The sequence below is a fragment of the Grampus griseus genome (genome assembly GCF_964374135.1).
Source record: "Grampus griseus genome assembly, chromosome: 16".
NCBI classification, from domain to species: Eukaryota; Metazoa; Chordata; class Mammalia; order Artiodactyla; family Delphinidae; genus Grampus; species Grampus griseus.
The window spans coordinates 45,628,898-45,648,789 of NC_139010.1; the positions used below are offsets into that span (position 1 = coordinate 45,628,898).

At 33.5% G+C, this 19,892-nt stretch overlaps 1 protein-coding gene across 7 annotated transcripts in view; it reads left to right on the top strand.

Moving 5' to 3' along the window:
- The window catches only part of PCDH15 (protocadherin related 15), a gene marked incomplete at both ends in the record, with an annotated part of 696,762 nt that overhangs the window by 554,769 nt on the left and 122,101 nt on the right, over positions 1-19,892 (top strand). For all 7 annotated transcript variants that reach the window (XM_082673500.1, XM_082673497.1, XM_082673498.1 and 4 more), the window contains 2 exons: positions 11,279-11,419; positions 13,125-13,237. In XM_082673500.1, coding sequence (XP_082529626.1) covers positions 11,279-11,419; positions 13,125-13,237 — 254 coding nt within the window. The remainder of the gene's footprint in view (positions 1-11,278; positions 11,420-13,124; positions 13,238-19,892) is intronic.

Here is a 19,892-nt window from a genome sequence, read left to right on the forward strand (position 1 = left end):
TCCTTTGTTAGTTGCTTCATTTGCAAATATTTTCTCCCATTCTGAGGGTTGTCTTTTTGTCTTGCTTAGGGTTTCCTTTGCTGTGCAAAAGCTTTTAGGGTCCCATTTGTTTATTTTTGTTTTTATTTCCATTCCTCTAGGAGGTGGGTCAAAAAGGATCTTGCTGTGACTTATGTCATACAGTGTTCTGCCTATGTTTTCCTTTAGGAGTTTTATAGTGTCTAGCCTTATATTTAGGTCTTCAATCCATTTTGAGTTTATTTTTGTGTATGGTATTAGGAAGTGTTCTAACTTCATTCTTTTACATACAGTTGTCCGTTTTCCCAGCACCATTTATTGAAGAGGCTGTCTTTTCTCCATTGTATACTCTTGCCTCCTTTATCAAAGATAAGAAGACCATAGGTGCGTGGGTTTATCTCTGGGATTTCTGTCCTGTTCCATTGATCTATATTTCTGTTTTTGTGCCAGTACCATACTATCTTGATTACTGTAGCTTTGTAGTATAGTCTGAAGACAGGGATCCTGATTCCTCCAACTCCTTGTTTTTCTTTCTCAAGATTGATTTGGCTATTTGGGGTCTTTTGTTTTTCCATACATATTGTGAAATTTTTTGTTCTAGTTCTGTGAAAAATGCTATTGGTAGTTTGATAGGGATTGCATTGAATCTGTAGATTTCTTTGGATAGTATAATCATTTGCACAATATTCATCTTCCAATCTAAGAACATGGTATTTCTCTCTATCTGTTTGTATCATCCTTAATTTCTTTCATCAGTGTCTTATAGTTTATTGCATACAGGTCTTTTGTCTCCTTAGGTAGGTTTATTCCTAGGTATTTTATTCTTTTTGTTGCAGTGGTAACTGGGATTGTTTCCTTAATTTCTCATTCATATTTTTCATCATTCGTGTATAGGCATGCAAGAGATTTCTGTGCGTTAATGTTGTATCCTCCTACTCTACCAAATTCACTGATTAGATCTAGTAGTTTTCAGGTAGCATCTTTAGGATTCTCTATGTATAGTGTCATGTCATCTGCAAACAGTGACAGTTTTACTTTTCTCTTCCAATTTGGATTCCTTTTATTTCTTTTTCTTTTCTGATTGCTCTGGCTAAAACTTCCAAAATATGTTGAATAATAGTGCTGAGGGGGGACAACCTTGTCTTTTTCCTGATCTTAGTGGAAATGGTTTCAAGTTTTCACCGTTGAGAATAATATTTGCTGTGGGTTTGTCATATATGGCCTTATTATATTGAGGTAGGTTCCCTCTATGCCTACTTTCTGGAGAGTTTTTATCATAAATAGGTATTGAATTCTGTCAAAAGCTTTTCTGCATCTATTGAGATGATCATATGGTTTTTATCCTTCAATTTGTTAATATGGTATATCACATTGATTGATTTGTGTATACTGAAGAATCCTTGTGTTCCTGGGATAAACCGCACTTGATCATGGTGTATGATCCTTTTAATGTGCTGTTGGATTCTGTTTGCTAGTATTTTGTTTAGATTTTTTATCTCTGTGTTCATCAGTGATATTGGCCTGTAGTTTTCTTTTTTGGTAACATCTTTGTCTGGTTTTGGTAACAGGGTAATGGTGGCCTTGTAGAATGAGTTTCGAAGTGTTCCTCCCTCTGCTCTATTTTGGAAGAGTTTGAGAAGGATAGGTGTTAGCTCTTCTCTAAATGTTTGATAGAATTGGCCTGTGAGGCCATATGGTCCTGGGCTTTGTTTGTTGGAAGATTTTTTTTTTTTTTTTTTGCGGTACGTGGGCCTCTCACTGCTGCGGCCTCTCCCGCCGCAGAGCACAGGCTCCGGACATGCAGGCCCAGCGGCCATGGCTCACGGGCCCAGCCACTCCGCGGCACGTGGGATCCTTCCGGACCGGGGCACGAACCCGTGTCCCCTGCATCGGCAGGCGGACTCTCAACCACTGCGCCACCAGGGAAGCCCTGTTGGAAGATTTTTAATCACAGTTTCAATTTCAGTGCTTGTGATTGTTCTGTTTATATTTTCTATTTCTTCCTGGTTCAGTCTGGGAAGGCTGTGCTTTTCTAAGAATTTGTCCATTTCTTCCAGGTTTTCCATTTTATTGGCATATAATTGCTTGTAGTAATCTTTCATGATCCTTTGTATTTCAACAGTGTTAATTGTTACTTCTCCTTTTTCATTTCTAATTCTATTGATTTGAGTCTTCTCCCTTTTTTGCTTGATGAGTCTGGCTAATGGTTTATCAATTTTGTTTATCTTCTCAAAGAACCAGCTTTTAGTTTTATTATCTTTGCTATTGTTTCCTTCATTTCTTTTTCATTTATTTCTGATCTGATCTTTATGATTTCTTTCCTTCTAACTTTGCGGGTTTTTTTAGTTCTTCTTTCTCTAATTGCTTTAGGTGTAAGGCTAGTTTGTTTATTTGAGATGTTTCTTGTTTCTTGAGGTAGGATTGTATTGCTCTAAACTTCCCTCTTAGAACTGCTTTTGCCGAATCCCACAGGTTTTGGGTCGTTGTGTTTTCCTTGTCATTTGTTTCTAGGTATTTTTTGATTTCCTCTTTGATTTCCCCATTGAGCTCTTGGTTATTTAGTAGCGTATTGTTTAGCCTCCATGTGTTTGTAATTTTTACAGTTTTTTTCCCTCTAGTTGTTATCTAGTCTCATAGTGTTGTGATCGGAAAAGATACTTGATACAATTTCAATTTTCTTAAATTTACGAAGGCTTGCTTTGTGATCCAAGATATGGTCTATCCTGGAGAATGTTCCATGAGCACTTGAGAAGAAAGTGTATTCTGTTGTTTTTTGATGGAATGTCCTATAAATATCAATTAAATCCATCTTATTTGCTGTGTCATTTAAAGCTTTTGTTTCCTTATTTATTTTCATTTTGGATGATCTATCCACTGGTGAAAGTGGGGTGTTAAAGTCCCCTACTATTATTGTGTTACTGTCAATTTCCGCTTTTACAGCTGTTAGCATTTGCCTTATGTATTGTGGTGCTCCTATGTTGGGTTCATAAATATTTACAATTGCTACATCTTCTTCTTGGATTGTTCCCTTGATCATTGTGTAGCATCCTTCTTTGTCTATTGTAATAGTCTTTATTTTAAAGTATATTTTGTCTGATATGAGAATTGCTACTCCAGCTTTCTTTTGATTTCCATTTGCATGGAATATCTTTTTCCATCCCCTCACTTTCAGTCTGTATGTGTCCTTAGGTCTGAAGTGGGTCTCTTGTAGACAGCACATACACGGATCTTGTTTTTGTATCCATTCAGCCAGTCTGTGTCTTTTGCTTGGAGCATTTAATCCATTTACATTTAAGGTAATTATCGATATGTATGTTCTTATTACCATTTTCTTAATTGTTTTGTGTTTCTTATTGTAGCTCTTTTCCTTCTTTTGTGTTTCCTGCCTAGAGACATTCCTTTAGCATTTTTTGTAAAGCTGGTTTAGTGGTGCTGAATTCTCTTAACTTTTGCTTATTTGTAAAGTTTTTAATTTCTCCATCAAATCTGAATGAGATCCTTGCTGGGTAGCGTAATCTTGGTTGTAGGTTTTTCCCTTTCATCGCTTTAAATATGTCCTGCCACTACCTTCTGGCTTTCAGAGTTTCTGATGAAAGATCAGCTGTTAACCTTATGGGGATTCCCTTGTATGTTATTTGTTGCTTTTCCTTTTCTGCTTTCAATATTTTTTCTTTGTATTTAATTTTTGATAGTTTGATTAATATGTCACAGCGTGTTTCTCTTTGGGTTTATCCTGTATGGTACTCTTGTGCTTCCTGGACTTGATGGACTATCTCCTTTCCCATGTTAGGGAAGTTTTCAACTATAATCTCTTCAAATATTTTCTCAGACCCTTTCTTTTTCTCTTCTTCTTCTGGGACTCCTATAGTTCGAATGTTGGTGTGTTTAATGTTTTCCCCGACGTCTCTGAGAGTGTCCTCAATTCTTTTCATTTATTTTTCTTTATTTTGCTCCCTAGCAGTTATTTCCACCTTTTTGTATTCCGTCTCACTTATCCGTTCTTCTGCCTCAGTTAATCTGTTACTTATTCCTTCTAGAGTATTTTTTAATTTCAGTAATTGTGTTGTTCATCACTGTTTGTTTGCTCTTTAGTTCTTCTAGAGCCTTGTTAAATGTTTTTTGTATTTTCTCCATTCTGTTTCTGAGATTTTGGATCATCTTTACTATCCTTACTCTGAATTCTTTTTCAGGTAGGTTGTCTATTTCGTCTTCATTTATTTGGTCTTGTAAGTTTTTACCTTGCTCCTTCATCTGTAACAAATTTATATGTCATTTCAATTTTTGTTGTTCTTGGGTGGTGCTGTATTCCTGTTTTACTGGTGTTTGGCCTGAGACATCCAGCACTGGAATTTTTGGGCATTTGGATAGAGCTGGGTCTTGGACCTCCAGTAGGCCTCACTCCAGTTGACATTCCCTGGGGTGTGAGGTTCTCCGTTAGTCCAGCGGTTTGGACTCTGAGCTTCCACCACAGGAGCTCGGGCCCGACCTCTGGCCTGGGAACCACAATCCTGCAAGCCGGTCGCTGGGGGTTCCTCCTGTCCCCTTGAGTGTCCATGGTCCCCCACTTGTTGGCAGACGGATTTTTATGCACTGCACCACCAGGGAAGTCCCTTGAAAAGACATCATAGAGACTTGAGGTGTAGGTTTGCCTCCTCAGTTGTTCATGGCCGGCCAATTAGCTGTGCCTTTCCTGTTCTCAGTTTTTCAAGTCAAAGCGTCCAGGTAAGATGATAAATACACAAAATAATCCACCTTGCTACTCTGAAGGGCTGCTCAACCTGCAGGAAGTGCTGGGCTGCTACTTTTATCTTTTTGAGTTTAAGATAAGTTGTCCAAAATCTTAACACATAAATTAAATATTAGTTTGCCATTTTAATACTCAAATTACATGCCAGATTGGACTCCACATGTAACACAATTGCAACAATCTTATAAATCGAATACATTTTAAAGCACATAAGATTTTCATATGTAAGCACCTACACAGTGAGGTATAAAGTCCACTTGACTATAAATCTGAAGGTCTTTGCTCTAGTTCTCAAACCTTTATTTGGTAATGCTCATGTTTCTCCTTTATAGCCAGAAATGTTAGGAGTTTATTATGTTTATCTGTGTACCTTCTGTCTCCCCCATCTGACTGATTATGAGGCCCTAAGTACAAAAGCGCTATCTCTAATTATTGGCCTATGATCATAAGGATGAATATGAGTAGGTATGGATAAGTATCTATGAACATATATTGGTGGGTAGTAAACTGAAAATTTGCCAACAATTTAGCCACATTCTGAGGTAAGTAAATTCTTAGAGGTCCTCTAAACCATATAGAAAATTACCTATGTAGCTATGATTCTTGCAGTTACCAAATGTATACTCAGAAATCTCAATCTTATTCAACATTAGTTTAACCCACTATGTAACTCTGATTTTACACCTTGTATAGTGTAGTTGGTGTAAGAAAACATCTATATCCTATTAATATAGATCACATGAGGATTAATTTTTTAGAAAAATCCAGAGGATTATGTCATTATTTTAAAGGATTGACGTAACAACAGAATGTATTAGATATAATTAGAAAAGTAACATAGACTAGAAGTACAGAGGCTGAGAAGTAGGAGAGAGATAGTACGTAATATTCAGCCAGTCTAGAAAAAAAGGGAAGGACTTTCCTAATGATACATGGTTTTATTTCTCCAAAACTTTTCTCAAGAATCTTTTTGAAAGACTATTTATTCTCCTTCAATCTTCTACTTGTTTGGAACTCTGTTTTCATAAGTTCTATTTTCATCTCTTTTGTGAAAACTCTTCCCCAACAAAAGTCACTGATGTAATCTTTCTTTCTTCTTTGTTCTTAAAAAATATACATGGAGCCACTGCAAACAGGAACACAGGATATATACATTTTTAGCAGGGGGTTTTAGCAGGGGAGGCCGGGGGTTACACAGGCAGCCATTCCCATCATATCTGTATATGTGATTCCCCCCTAGAGTTATTCATCCTGGCAGCCCAGCCCAGGATCCACATATACATGAGCACTGCTTATATTATATGTATTTACTTAACAAATTATTGTTGATCTCTTAAATAATGCCAAGCCAAAATAAGTATCTTCTCTAATGGAGCTCGCAGTCAAGGAACAGAGGTAGGCTACAAACCCACAGACAAGTAAATATGTAACATAAATTCACATAAGGATACATACTATAAAGAAAATAAAATAAGATTTGACTCAGAGTGGTTTATGGGTGGGTATAGGCAAAAGAGGTATCATTTGAGACCTGGATGCCAGAAGGAACTAGCCACATACAAGAGTATTGCAGGAAGAACAAACAGCAGATGGAAAAGTGCTGAGGTAGGAGTGAGCTTGGTGTTTTATAAGGCCAATCAGGCTGAATTATTGTTAATGACTATCAGGAAGGAGGTGATATAAGATGAACTCCTCAACTAGGCTGTGAGTTTGTTCATCTGTGTGCTCTCAGGACTCAGCAGTGTCCATTTAATGTGTTGAATGAATAAACAAATAGATGAATGAATGAATGAATCCCACATATAATGAATTAACCTTTGTACTATAAAACATGAGTAAAATGATAAACGTTAGGGGATAAATAATCTGTAAAATTTTCAATTGCCAATATTTTATACAATTTATACATCTCTCTCTTAAAAATATGCCATATATGAAATAAATATGATTTAGTTCTATAATTCTATTTTTTTAACTGAGTTAAATATTTTTTATCTAATGGCAAACAAAAAGTCCTTTGGAATTTGTTCTAAATTGTGGTTAATTTCAATTAACCAAATTAAGGTTAGTTATTAACCTTAACTTGATGTCAAGTTAAGGTTTTCAGCATCCTTGAATGATTAAGCTGCCAGTCATATCATGTTTCTGTTTTGAACATTTCCTTTAGGGAAACATATCCCTCTAAAAGTGAGTGTGTCACTTATTTGAAAATTCAGGGAAAGTATTGAAGAATATTTTGGTGAATGGAAGTTGACATTAAGAAGGATTCCTGTGCCAGCACCTCATTAATCTTTTAAAATTATGGTTATCTGAAGTAATGCTTGCTCCAATAATGAGGTCAGCTGGATTTATAGAAATATCTTTCAAAATGAGGAGGCTTCAAAAAAGCTGTCGTGCTATGCTTCTCACATGTCCTCAGTTTCCATAAAAATTTAAAGAAGAAACTCATTGTACTTAGCCATCAAAAGACTCCAAGAGGCATAATGATAGGAAACTATTTTTGCCACCACTGCCTGATGAGAATCTTTGCAGACAATTTCATCACTTTACTATTAAATTAATATTTATGTCTTGGTTAATTCTATCTTCATTTCTTGCCTTTGTTAATGCCTCTTCATAGTGTCTAGGTAAATAGAGCAAAATTCCAAAATAGCTTAAATAGTCTTTTTTTATGTGATATTACATGTATTATGGGATTACCTACTAATGTGTCATAAATTGTGTTGGATCAAAGTCCATTTTATAGTCTCCTTGTGAAATTTTACATGTCCTGAAGTGGCAAAATACATTTTACCACATGAGATTAAAATATCTGTACTAAGAAAGAGATGTGATTTAACCATTGAACTAAGGAATAAAATTAAATGGATTCCACTAGGTGGATATCAAAGTATTTTTTTCCTTGATGGTGACCTAGAACAATCAGGTAATTTGTTTTATTCTCTTGAATCCACAGTTTGAGTACATTTCCTAAACAACTATGGTAGGTTAAAAGGGCATGGAGAAAAGATATAAAAGCAAGAAAAGAATGCCTAGGATGATACAAAAACAATTAGAAATATCTATCTTAATAAAGTGAGGCTCAGGGGTAAAACATTGGTCTTCAAAACTACGAAGAATTTTATTCCCCTGAAAAAAAGAAAACACTATGTTCCATCACTGCCGAGGAAAAAATGAGGTTTGGTTTTAGCAAGTGTTTCAGAAAGGAAGAGCCTTTAGTGTCTGAAGATAGGAAGCTAACTAATGACCTCCCAAGATTTCTTTGGTCCTAAATAAAGACAAATAAATTTTGTTGATCAGAGTGCAGCACCAAGGAGTCATTTGCTCATCATTTATAAATTAAACCACAGCCTACTTTTAGTTTAGTATGAACTTTAAGAAAGCAATTTTTGTAAACTACTTTTAGTGTTGCTATTAGATTGATTTTGTGATAATTTGGAAATGCTATAGAAAAGGAGTCTATTGCCATAGTAATAAAAATTTTAAAGACTGACTTTGTTTTCGTAAAAATATAGCTCTTTTTTCACTATTGATGGTCCAAAATGTCCCTCTTAATACACTTATAAATACATATAGGTAAAGGTACAATATAATCTATATACTATATTATCATAAATTGAAGTAGAAAGTAATGATTAAATATTTCATCTCAATTTTAAGTATGTTTTTATAGATTAGTTTACTTTAAAAAATAAATATGATTAACTAATGTATTCAACTGGAAGAAATATCAGCTTATTGGAAATATGTAAGAGTAAAGAAAGATCACTCTATTGCTAGTACAATTTAAAATAAAAGACCAAATATTTCATAAATTTTTATTATCTAAATGGTAATTTGAATATTTATATGTCATCTCATAATTATCAAAATGTATAATTTATAAGCTCAGTGGACTAGTTTTTAAAATATAATGAATGAATTTTGTACAGTATAATACTGTGATCATATCTATTAAATTTTTAACATGATCAGATATTAAATAATGTTTAATAAATACTAATGATAAATAATTTTAAGAGATAAAGCTTATGATGATTATTTTTTAAGTTGTGTCATACATCTGGATTGCACATTATTTTCCAGATTAAAGCCATAATAATTTTAATTTTTATGAATTTATAAAAACCATGCATTTGACCTGATTCATATTGTAAATGTCCCAGAGACAATGTTAGGCAAGTTAATTGAAGCTGTTTCCCAAAACCAGTTACCTTCACCTATTACATAGCTTAATTATTTAACTGTAAAAGCAAGACTATCTTTTTAAAGACTTTGGAAAGAAAATTAGGAAGGGAGGGAAGGAAACAGGGAGGAGGAGGGAGAGGAAGGGGAAAATAGAGGGAGGAAGAGGAGGAGGGTGGGAGAAGAGAGGGAGGGTGGGAGGGAAAGAAAGAGGAAAAAACTTTTGAATATATTCAAAAGAATATCTAAATCAAGGTATTTAGTTGTGTTATATGAAATAAAATGTGGTGCCTTGATAACAAGGGTGATGGAAGAAACAATTAAAATGTCTTTTGCGGGCTAACAATGTCATCTCAGGGCCACTTTTTTTATGTGCTAGCAATCTGTAGAATAACAAATCAGAATGAAAAGCTTACTGATATAGCTAAATATAATGTACATGTTCTTATACATACAATCTTATCTGTAACAATCCTCCAGGAAGATTATAGGATGTTCTGGATAGCAAAGTGTTGTAGGCATCTACAAGATAACACTCCGCAACACCAAAACATTTTTCTCTTTTATCAGTTAAAGGTATAATTCCAAATGTATCATTAATACCTTGGCATTATTAAAGACAACATGCTAAGTGTAACTGACATATTCTAAGTTTAAGTTTCTTGATAACTGATTCATGATAGTCATAAAAATTTTAATACTGTACTACAGACTGAATGGGTATTGATGCCAGCAGAAACTGAAAATTTGTTCTTGAAATGGTTTTTGCTGTAGTTTTGCTCTAGTGACAAAAGAGCCAAAAATTTAAATTTAGGATTTATGAACAAATAAGAGGTATTTAAAGGCATGGAACTTGAGCAGAGGTAGAGAAGACAAAATTGCCTGTGACAGAGCCTTGGGAAACTCCAAGAAGATTGGGAACAAGCAGTCTGACCCAGAGCCTCCAGATAGGAAGAAGGAAAGGCAAAAGAGTGAAAAGAGTTACATAAAGTATTCAAGGAGGTAGTGATAAACTGAGGTGTCATGAATGAAAGGACTGGACTTACAGATAATCATTAGGGAATTACACAAGTCCTGAAGGCTAACATATTTGTCCTATAGGCCAAATGTGACTCAGGAAAAAACACAGAGCAACACATTCCTTTTAAGGACAGTCATGAAGAAACTCAACAATACAGAGAACAATGTTCTCAGAACCATCCTTCCCCAAAGCATAATTAACCAGTTCAGGCTATGGGTGTAACATGGGGGTAATATCCTGCTTCTCTCACATCAGAATAATGTCAAATAGAGGTGTTCTTCTCTAAAGAGTTTTGTGGTATAATATAGTGTCTGTTAGGGTTTGAGATCAAACTCAACCACATACTAACTCTGAGTCTGAGGTGTTTATTTTATTGTACTTCTAGGACTGACTTAAGAGATGTACAGACCTTAAGCACTTAAAAAGATTAGAGTGCCCACCCAAGTGTCACCTTGTATAATTAAAAATAAAACCAATCTTACCCCTAATATAAGTGAGGATGTTCAGTAAATTTTGAGTGTTCTCATTATAGTCTTTTTCAAAATTATCAAGTGTTAATTTTTCTTGAAAAATGAATTTTTTGCTTGCTATTCCCACTTACCTTGGTGTATGTCTGGGACATTTCAACATTTTTAAACTCCCTATAAGCTTCAAGTTCATTAACTGAAAAATGTGTGGTAGACTATATATGTATCATTTTTATTATGGTTCTCACACATAATAAGCTTTCAACAAATGTTAACTATCATTATTTTACTGTTATTACTATCAACATTAGTAGTAATATTATCCTAAAGGATTGTTGTGAGAATTTATTTATTTAAGAAAAAACCTATCCTGGTAAACAGCACAGAACAGATGGTAAATAATGTTTCCTTTACTTCCATACCCACTCCTCCACTTTACCTCAATCCTCCACACTTTATTTTCTCTGAGTATCACAGAGTTCAAATAAGTATAATAAAGAAAATAACTTATAATGGTCTCAGAATATAAAATACTAAACACCGTGTTCAAGGAAGAAGCTGAGATTCATATAATTAAAGAAATGTGGAAGGGAAGACACCCGAGGAAACCACTGATTTATTCTTTCACATAAATGATTTTAAATAACATGTAGTAAAGACACTTCACTGATTCAGATTGTTATTCTGAAGAAATAAAGATTCTGCTACATTTTAAACCTGAAAGTATGAAAAGTTAAAATATGATTTTTCATTTTTAAAAGACTTTATTTTACAAATCAATTTTATATTATCATTACCCTTTGTTTTCATTTTGTGAAATAATATATAATTTTATTTTAGGGATTACCTGCAAGTCGTGTGAGATATAGAGTAGATGATGTCCATTTTCCTTATCCTGCCAGTATTTTTGATGTAGAAGAAGATTCTGGATTAGTAATAACTCGAGTTAATCTTAATGAAGAACCTACAACAATTTTTAAGGTCAGTGCAGTGTTTTCTCTTTGGTGTCTATTTGATGTTTAACTTTTGATTGAGAGTTTGGTTTAACAAATAACCATACATCTTCCCATTTTTCTCCTTTTTAGTATTTTAAAATTACAAAACAATGCATTTTTTACTGCATAGACACTTAGAAAATACAGTTAAGTAAAAGGAAAAAAAAAACACTTGATATTTCACATTTTGGAGATTAAAATTTACCATTTTAATCTCTATCCTTATGATAACATTCTCTGCAAATAAAAGTTTACAAATATATATTTTAAAATAGCATGATTGTATGATTGTATTATTCATACTTCTCTTTAAAATTTAAATACTATTAATGCTATTATTTAAATGGTTGTGTGATGTTCTATTGTATAATATACTATTGTGGTGTTTTTTGTCCAATATCCTGTTGTTGGATAATTAGTCATTTCCAATTTTTGTTATAACCACCTTTGCTGTCGTGAAACTCCTTGTGCAGATATTATTTGCCACTTGCTATTTTTTTTTCTCAAAGTAAGTACCTAGAGGCAATTGCTGGTTCAAGTTTATGTACTCTTGATATGTTATACTTTTAGAAAATTTGAAATAATACTACCCTTCACTATTATCATAAATAATCCATTTTATTAAATGTTTGACTGTTTCCATTTTCTATAATTACTTAGAAAAAATTTTGTCCCTGGGAATAAAGCCTTTGACCGTACATTGGGGAAATACCATCATCAGTTAACCTTGTGAATATCAGTGAGCACTCTGTCTCACTTAATTTCATCTCCATTTGAAATACTTGTTCTGTTTGTAAAGTATTAACCCAAAGGCAGATTGTGGCTCTCAGGATGACCCTTGGTTGTGGTTACGTGATCTAGATTGAATTAGTTTAGATTAGTCACCTGCAGCTTCCAAAATTATATACAATCTAGAGAAACACATAGTTTTGAAACTTAACATTTCTTAAAATAAACATTAGAATTCTTCTTGACATAATAGAGGTTACCAAAGAAAATGATCAATTATAAAAGCTATTTTACTAATAATATATAGAGATTACATCTTAAGACTAAAGCTTTTCTTTAGTTTGCATCATTTGAACATTTTCTATTCTACAGTATGAACTTCATTTTATATAATTTAATTGTTTTTAAGAGAGTGTATATCAAAGTGTGTTAAACTATAAAGATTTCCAATTTTATCCTCCAGAGTGAAGTATTTCTGCCCTATAATCTTGCAGACAATTAATTCACTGGAAAAATTAATTTCTTTTTATAAGCAAGCTAATTAGCTTTTCCTATCCACGTGACTGAATTTAATGCTTTTGAAATAAGTGTTGGCAGTTATAAAGTTTCATGTTTTTACTGTAGGCACCAGTGGGATTGTGAAAGAGAAAAGAGTTTATAATTGGAGAGATGTAGTATCATATACCTCTTTTACCGGTAGTTTTTTTTTTTTATCATAGAGTTATTAACTGAACTTCTTTGAGTTTCCTCACCTGGCAAATGGAAATAATAATATCTACCTGGTGGGATTGTTATGAATATCCTAGCACAGTCTCTGCTACCTGGTAGGCAATGAGGAAATGATCACTGCTCCCCCTTTCGGAAACAGGCAGTCCAATAATTAAAAACATTCATAGAAAAATGATGCTTTTATTTTCTTCTTTTAAATCATCTTTAACTTGAATACTTTTTTACTTTTTAAGTTGGTGGTTGTTGCTTTTGATGATGGTGAGCCTGTGATGTCCAGCAGTGCCACTGTGAAAATTCTTGTCTTACATCCTGGAGAAATCCCACGCTTCACACAAGAGGAATACAGGTATTGATTCCTATCAGGTTTTGTAACATATGAAGGTTTTTATTTTGTTGTTTCTTTTTTTTTCTTTTGGTCTCTCAAAGTTGATCTGATATGAATTTTCCAGTGAAGCAGGCTTCTAATTCTAGTTTAAGCTTTTTTAAATTAACATAACATTATATTTATTTTAAAAGTTAATATGGTTAAAATGACAATTTAGTGTAAAATATCAGTTTTAGTAATCCTTTGATGAATAATGGATCCTTTAAAAATACTTAAAGCTAGGTTTGAAAAATACAACATTGTGTTTGGGGGTTTAAATTGCAACTGATTAATGATCTCAATGGTACAAAGTAGACATTTAGTTTCTTGTTACTGCCAGACACATTATGTCATTTAATTTTGAGGTGTATCTGAAATGATATTTCCTATATAATGAGTGACAGAGAGAGAAAGAGAGAGAGTTTATGTTTATGTGTATAATATATATTATAGCTGTAAAGATAGTATATATACCATCTTAGGTTAGGCTGTCATAACAAAATTCAAGGACTAGGTGGTTTAAACAACAGACATTTATTTTCTCACAGCTCTGGAGGCTGGAAGTCCAAGATCAGGCTTTCAGCATGGTCGGGTTCTGGTGAGAGGTCTCTTCCTGACTTGCAGACTGCTGCCTTCTCGCTATAACCTGACACAAAGGAAAGTGAAAGAAAGCAATCTCTCTGGTATCTTTTCTTATAAAGGCATTAATCCCAAGATAAGAGCTCCACTTTCATGCCCTCATGTAAACCTAATTACCTCCCAAGGGTCCTATCTCCAAATACCATCCCATTGAGGGTTAGGGCCTCAAAATATGAATTTTAGGGAACACAGTTGAGTCCATAGTGTGTGTGTATATGTTAGAAAGTGAAGAATTTACTGAAAAAATAATGAAACTAAAATCACTATATGTTCATGGTTGCTTCATTATTGGATATAAATGAAAGAATGTTTTATAATGCTCTTCTGCAAATATAGTAGAATTTTCTTTCATGAGTTTTTAATCTCAATTAAGTTAAAACATTATGTACTTTTATTAGTGTTAGAACCCGTTGGAGATAGTTTTCTCACAAATATTTGAAGGAGGCTCACTATATACTGTATTTTACTATTTACTTGTTCTGGACATAGCATTAAAAGGCAGCCAGTCATTACACTCCAGAGGCTCACAGCCATGGGTTGGAAACAAAGAACTATGTGAAAAATATAATACACTATAAAAACACAATAATAGAAGCTCAGAGTACTGAGGAAGCATGTTGGAGACACAGTTACCTGTGTCTGAACATGATCAGCAAAGTTTTAGCTGTTTCTTGAAGGAAAAATAGAGTTGAGCCACTCCACAAAAATGTGGAAGAATGCTCCATGCCAAAGAATCAGAATATACAGAAGTATAAATAAGGGATATGGGAGAATGTATTGAATAACAGAATATTTTACTTCCATCTATCTAAAGAAAATTGGAAGTTAAACAATTATATTAATTGAGGCTCAAGAAAAATGAAGATTTCATATAATAGAACATTTTATCATATTCTACAGTTTGGATTTTATTCTTCTCATAATTTCAAAGAACAACCTAAGAATTTTAAGCTGAAGCAGTGACTAAGATACTGAGGGAAGAACTGGCTGATGCACCTGGCAACATCTACCACATTAAACCAAGAAGGTTTCACCTTTCATAAAAAGCTATCTTGACAATATTCAAGGACTAAATTAAATTATGCAATATCATTATAAGAAAATGCTATACAACACATCTGTAAACCATTGAGATGTAAAATATATTTAAAACAATAAGAATTCTTGGTCAGTCTGTGTTAAAGGTCATTTTCTTCCTTATGTCCATTACCTATTTTCTTTCCTTTTGTGTTAACTTGATAATCTGTGGACTCCAATTCTTTGCTGTGGGACATACAGTTTGCTGGATTTTTTTTTTTTTTTTTTTTTTTTTTTTTGTGGTACGCAGGCCTCTCACTGTTGTGGCCTCTCCCGTTGCGGAGCACAGGCTCCAGACATGCAGGCTCAGCGGCCATGGCTCACGGGCCCAGCCGCCTCGCGACATGTGGGATATTCCCGGACCGGGGCACGAACCTGTGTCCCCTGCATCGGCAGACGGACTCTCAATCACTGCGCCACCAGGGAAGCCCCAGTTTGTCATTTTAAAAACAGTATTTGTGAAGAATATTTTTGTTCATGTTTGGTATTTTCTTTTTATGTGTTCAACCAGTATCTTTGTCAAAATGCCTGCAGTGTTTCAAATTGCTGTGAAAGGCAACACAGTTTCCCTCTGTAAAAGAAAGAGAGAGAGAAACAAGAAGTAAGAGGAGGAGGAGGAGGAAGAGAAGGAGAAGAAAGAAGGAAGAAAGGGAGGAAGGGAGAAAGGTTGTTAACCTCATAAGTCCCCTTCCCTCTCTTATTTTTCTTTCAAATTCATTTACTGCCTCAGTTGAATGCATAAAACTTCCAGAGACGCTAAACAATCTTATCAATGCTTGATTTTCAGGATGATGACTTGTGTTGGAATTAAAGAATGGCAGAATATGCCACCCGAAGATATGTCACTTTGGCATAGGTTTATTTTGAGCTGAAAGCACTTTAAAAAAACAGTAGATGTTTCACTCCCCGTTAAAGAAACATTCTTTAACGGGGAGTGAAACTCAAGATAATTCTATACAAACAGACCTTAATAAAATAATTTATATCTTCCTTTAGCCTCATCACATAGTTTAGTTACGTTTCCACTATTGCCTCTCTTTGTTCATCCTAATATAAATGTATGTAGGTTTCACCATTTCTTTGAGTCTTCATTTCTTTATGAGGACTCCCATGCCACATGAAACTTATATGAATGTGTATGCTTTCTCTTGTTAATCTGTTTTATGTTAGCTTAATACTTGGGCTCAGCCTAAAAAGCCTAAGAAGCTAGAGATAAAATTTTATCTCCGCTATAGAATTGCTCCTGGTGGAAAAACTTCAACTTCACGTGATCAAATTTCAGGGACTCACAAAAGGATAATGCAAGATTTCCGATCTTTGTACGGTGTGGGGAGGAGGATGCTTATAGTTTACAAATAGAAAGCAGTAATGCAAGATAGCTAGCATTGCAAGTTGAGGTATATTTGGTTTTTACATCTTAGGAATGTCTTCATTCCAATATTGACTTTTGAATTCCTTAGGAAAAAATTAGTTTTCAACAAATAACTAAGTATTAAAGAGAGTCCTAAAGATAAAATACTCATTTGTTTTAGAATTTTGAACCTGACCTCCCTCCCCTTGCCCAGTTATTTTTAGAATGGTCAGTCATGAAATCTTTAAACCTCAGGATAATAAGATTAGTTAGGGTAGATAGGGCTGCTGTAAAAAGAATCCCCTAAAGTTCGGTGATAAAAATACATGTGTTTTTGGCTCATGTGAGAGTCTGAAGTGAGTGTTTTAGGCTGGCAGTAGCTCTTCTTCTTACAGTTTTCTCCATGTGGTCATTCAGGCACCCAGGCCAAGTTATGGTCTTCCATCTGTAACATTCTGTTTCAAAATAATACCAACTATTGCCATCTCAGTCCATAGAAAGGGAGCAGGGGCAGAAATCCACATCTAGGGATTTCCTAAATCAAGGGAGGTAGGAGTTGCAAACTTCACATCAGCTCCCATCCCATCTTGAAAATCCATGCAAATGTTTATACATAGCCACAAAAGAGTGGAGAAATACTTCTCCTGGCTAGGCAGCTATGTCCTAGTTCCACTTCTATTATTGAGGAAAAAGGGGAAATGGTGTTTGTGGAGAACTAGCACATTTAACATGTAATTTTAGACAAATTATAGACTTTAATTGCAGTAAGTCATTTTAAAATCGCTTAGTTTCTATTAAGAATATATAATGTTGGGTACATGAACCAATGATGTAATAGTATAGAAACATTTTTATTTTTAAATATGTATTGGTGAAATAGATTACATTCTTCTTAAAATTGTAAAAGAATACTTTTTTAAAATTCAAAGCAAATCTCATATGAACATTTTTGGGTGTTTTAAATTATTCTAAATTATTTAAGCTTATCAAGTATTAATAATATATATTCCAAACCAAACTGGACTTCAAGCTAAAGTTAAATTATAATTTACTATTGTTGCTTTACTATTTGGTTACAATTAACTACTTTCTCCATTTTCCTAAGTGTAATTGTCTTCATCACTAAAGTAAAGCAAAAAGAAAATGAAAAAGAAACCATTATGGCAGAGTGTAAATGAGAGTCATGAGCTGTAGACTAGCTTTGTGGAGATCATCAAAAAAACTTGAGAGATGGCATTTACTATTTGATGAAACTTTTTCCAATGTACTGGTTTTACCTAGACAGGGAAACAAAATTCATTATTCTTTTTATGGAATTAAAAACATTTACATGTTGAACTATTGGTAATAACTTGGTCGCTGGAGTAGAACAATTATGTTTTCTAAAATTATGGAAGTAAAAATAGCAATAAGAAATTCATAAACATCATAGTAAACAGTTTAATATTTACTAAAGGAAAAACCTATTAGATTGACAGCTAAATTTTTTGTTTGTTTTTAAGCTATGTTATTTTTTTTATTTTTTATTGAAGTATAGTTGATTTTAATTGTGTTAGTTTCAGGTGTACAGCAAAGTGATTCAGTTATATAATATATATGTATATATGTGTATATATGTAAATGTATACATTCTTTTTCAGATTCTTTTCCTTTATGGGTTATTACAAAATATTGAGTATAGTCCCTGTGCTATTCTGTAGATTCTTGTTGGCTATCTATTTTACATATAGTAGTGTGTATATGTTAATCCCAAACTCCTAATTTATCCCTCCCCACCCTTTTCATCTTTGGTAACCATAAGTTTATTTTCTATGTCTGTGGGTCTGTTTCTGCTCTGTATATAAGTTCATTTGTATCATTTTTTTTAGATTTCACATATAAGTGATATCATAGGATATTTGTCTTTCTCTGTCTGGCTTACTTCACTTAATATGATAATCTCTAGGTCCCTCCATTTTGCTGCAAATGGCATTATTTCATTCTTTTTTTATGGCTGAGAAATATCCCATTGTATATACGTATACCACATCTTCTTTATCCATTCATCTGTTGATGGACACTTAGGTTGCTTCCATGTCTTGGCTATTGTAAATAGTGCTGCTATGAACATTGGAGTGCCTGTATCTTTTTGAATTATGGTTTTCTCTGGATATATGCCTAGGAGTGGGATTGTAGTATCATATGGTAGCTTTATTTTTGATGACATATACTTAGTAGGTTAGCTGATTAATGTAAAAGTGGAAATATAACAAAAAGTCAAACCCTTCTTTCACATACTTATGTTATGCCTCTGTTTCCTATTCTTAATTTAAAAGTTCCTTACTTTCTGCTAATGGTTCTCTGAAAAAAAAATAAGGAAGATTCTTCAAAATTATTCAAGGATTTTATAGACCACACTGTATTATTGAAATAATTTAACTTATCAGAATTAGAAGAGAAATTTCTCACATTATTTTCTTGTTTATAATTTATAATATGAGATAATTTTTATGTGTTGGAAAAAATTTTGATTTTGTCTTTCCTCAAATCCTGTGAACTGAAGTTGTTTCTGGATGGTCTGACTTCAAATATTTTTTAAGGGTGGGAGGAATCTAAAAATGAGAATGCAATTTGCCCCATACCGATATATGTTTACTTTTATAATGGCCAGATTTACAGTTATTCTTAAGTATGCACTAGATTCTCTTTGGTCCCTCAAGCAGTTGTAATACTTAAAACAGACTCATTCTGTTAATTTCATGAAGTTTTCAAACCAATCTTTCTTTGAGTCATTGAATTTGGTTAAATGGAGGATCAAGACATCATCTATTTGTCATTAGATGGACATCTACTTTTTCCAGAAAACACTGAGTTCTTCTTAAAACTTTTGAAAAGTATGTAACTGTTCAGACTGTATATTTATTTTTATAATTGTAACTAAGCAATCATGTTGTGTGGAAGCATGCATACAATCAGAATTTTCAAAAGTGTAACAAATTTCCATTTTCCTGCATCATTCTTGTTTTATTTGATTCTTTCAGTTTCTCTTTTTGACAAAGATAGACATATCAATAATTTAAGTGTCTTAGAGTCTGCATGCCCCAAATCATCCCTCTTTATTCTCCCTCTCCTCCCTTTCCTTGAAATAATTTCTTAAAGAATTAATGGCATTTCTTTATCTTTGGTTGTCAAAGCAACACTTCCTTCTTAAAAATCATCTCCAGCTGGCTTCACTTCTTTTTTTTGTGATGAATAAGTCCAAGTATTAGACCCTACCTTATACAAATAATCATAAATTTTGAGTTATTACCATTCAGGCAATTAAGAAGTTTCTCTCTATCCATATTCAATCTTATATCTTAATTTAAACCATTTTTCACAATTTGATTTTCATTGGAAGTAGAGAAAAATAGGTAATCTTACTCATAAAATTCTGTTCTCAAAGTCATACCATGTAATGGATGAAACAGACCATAAAGACCATTTATTCAGCCTAATAACTTAATACGTGATTTCTCCAATGTCCTTGCCACAAAGTTGACTATGCTCTTTTAAAAACCTTACAGTTGTGAGAAACTCACCCCTTCAATC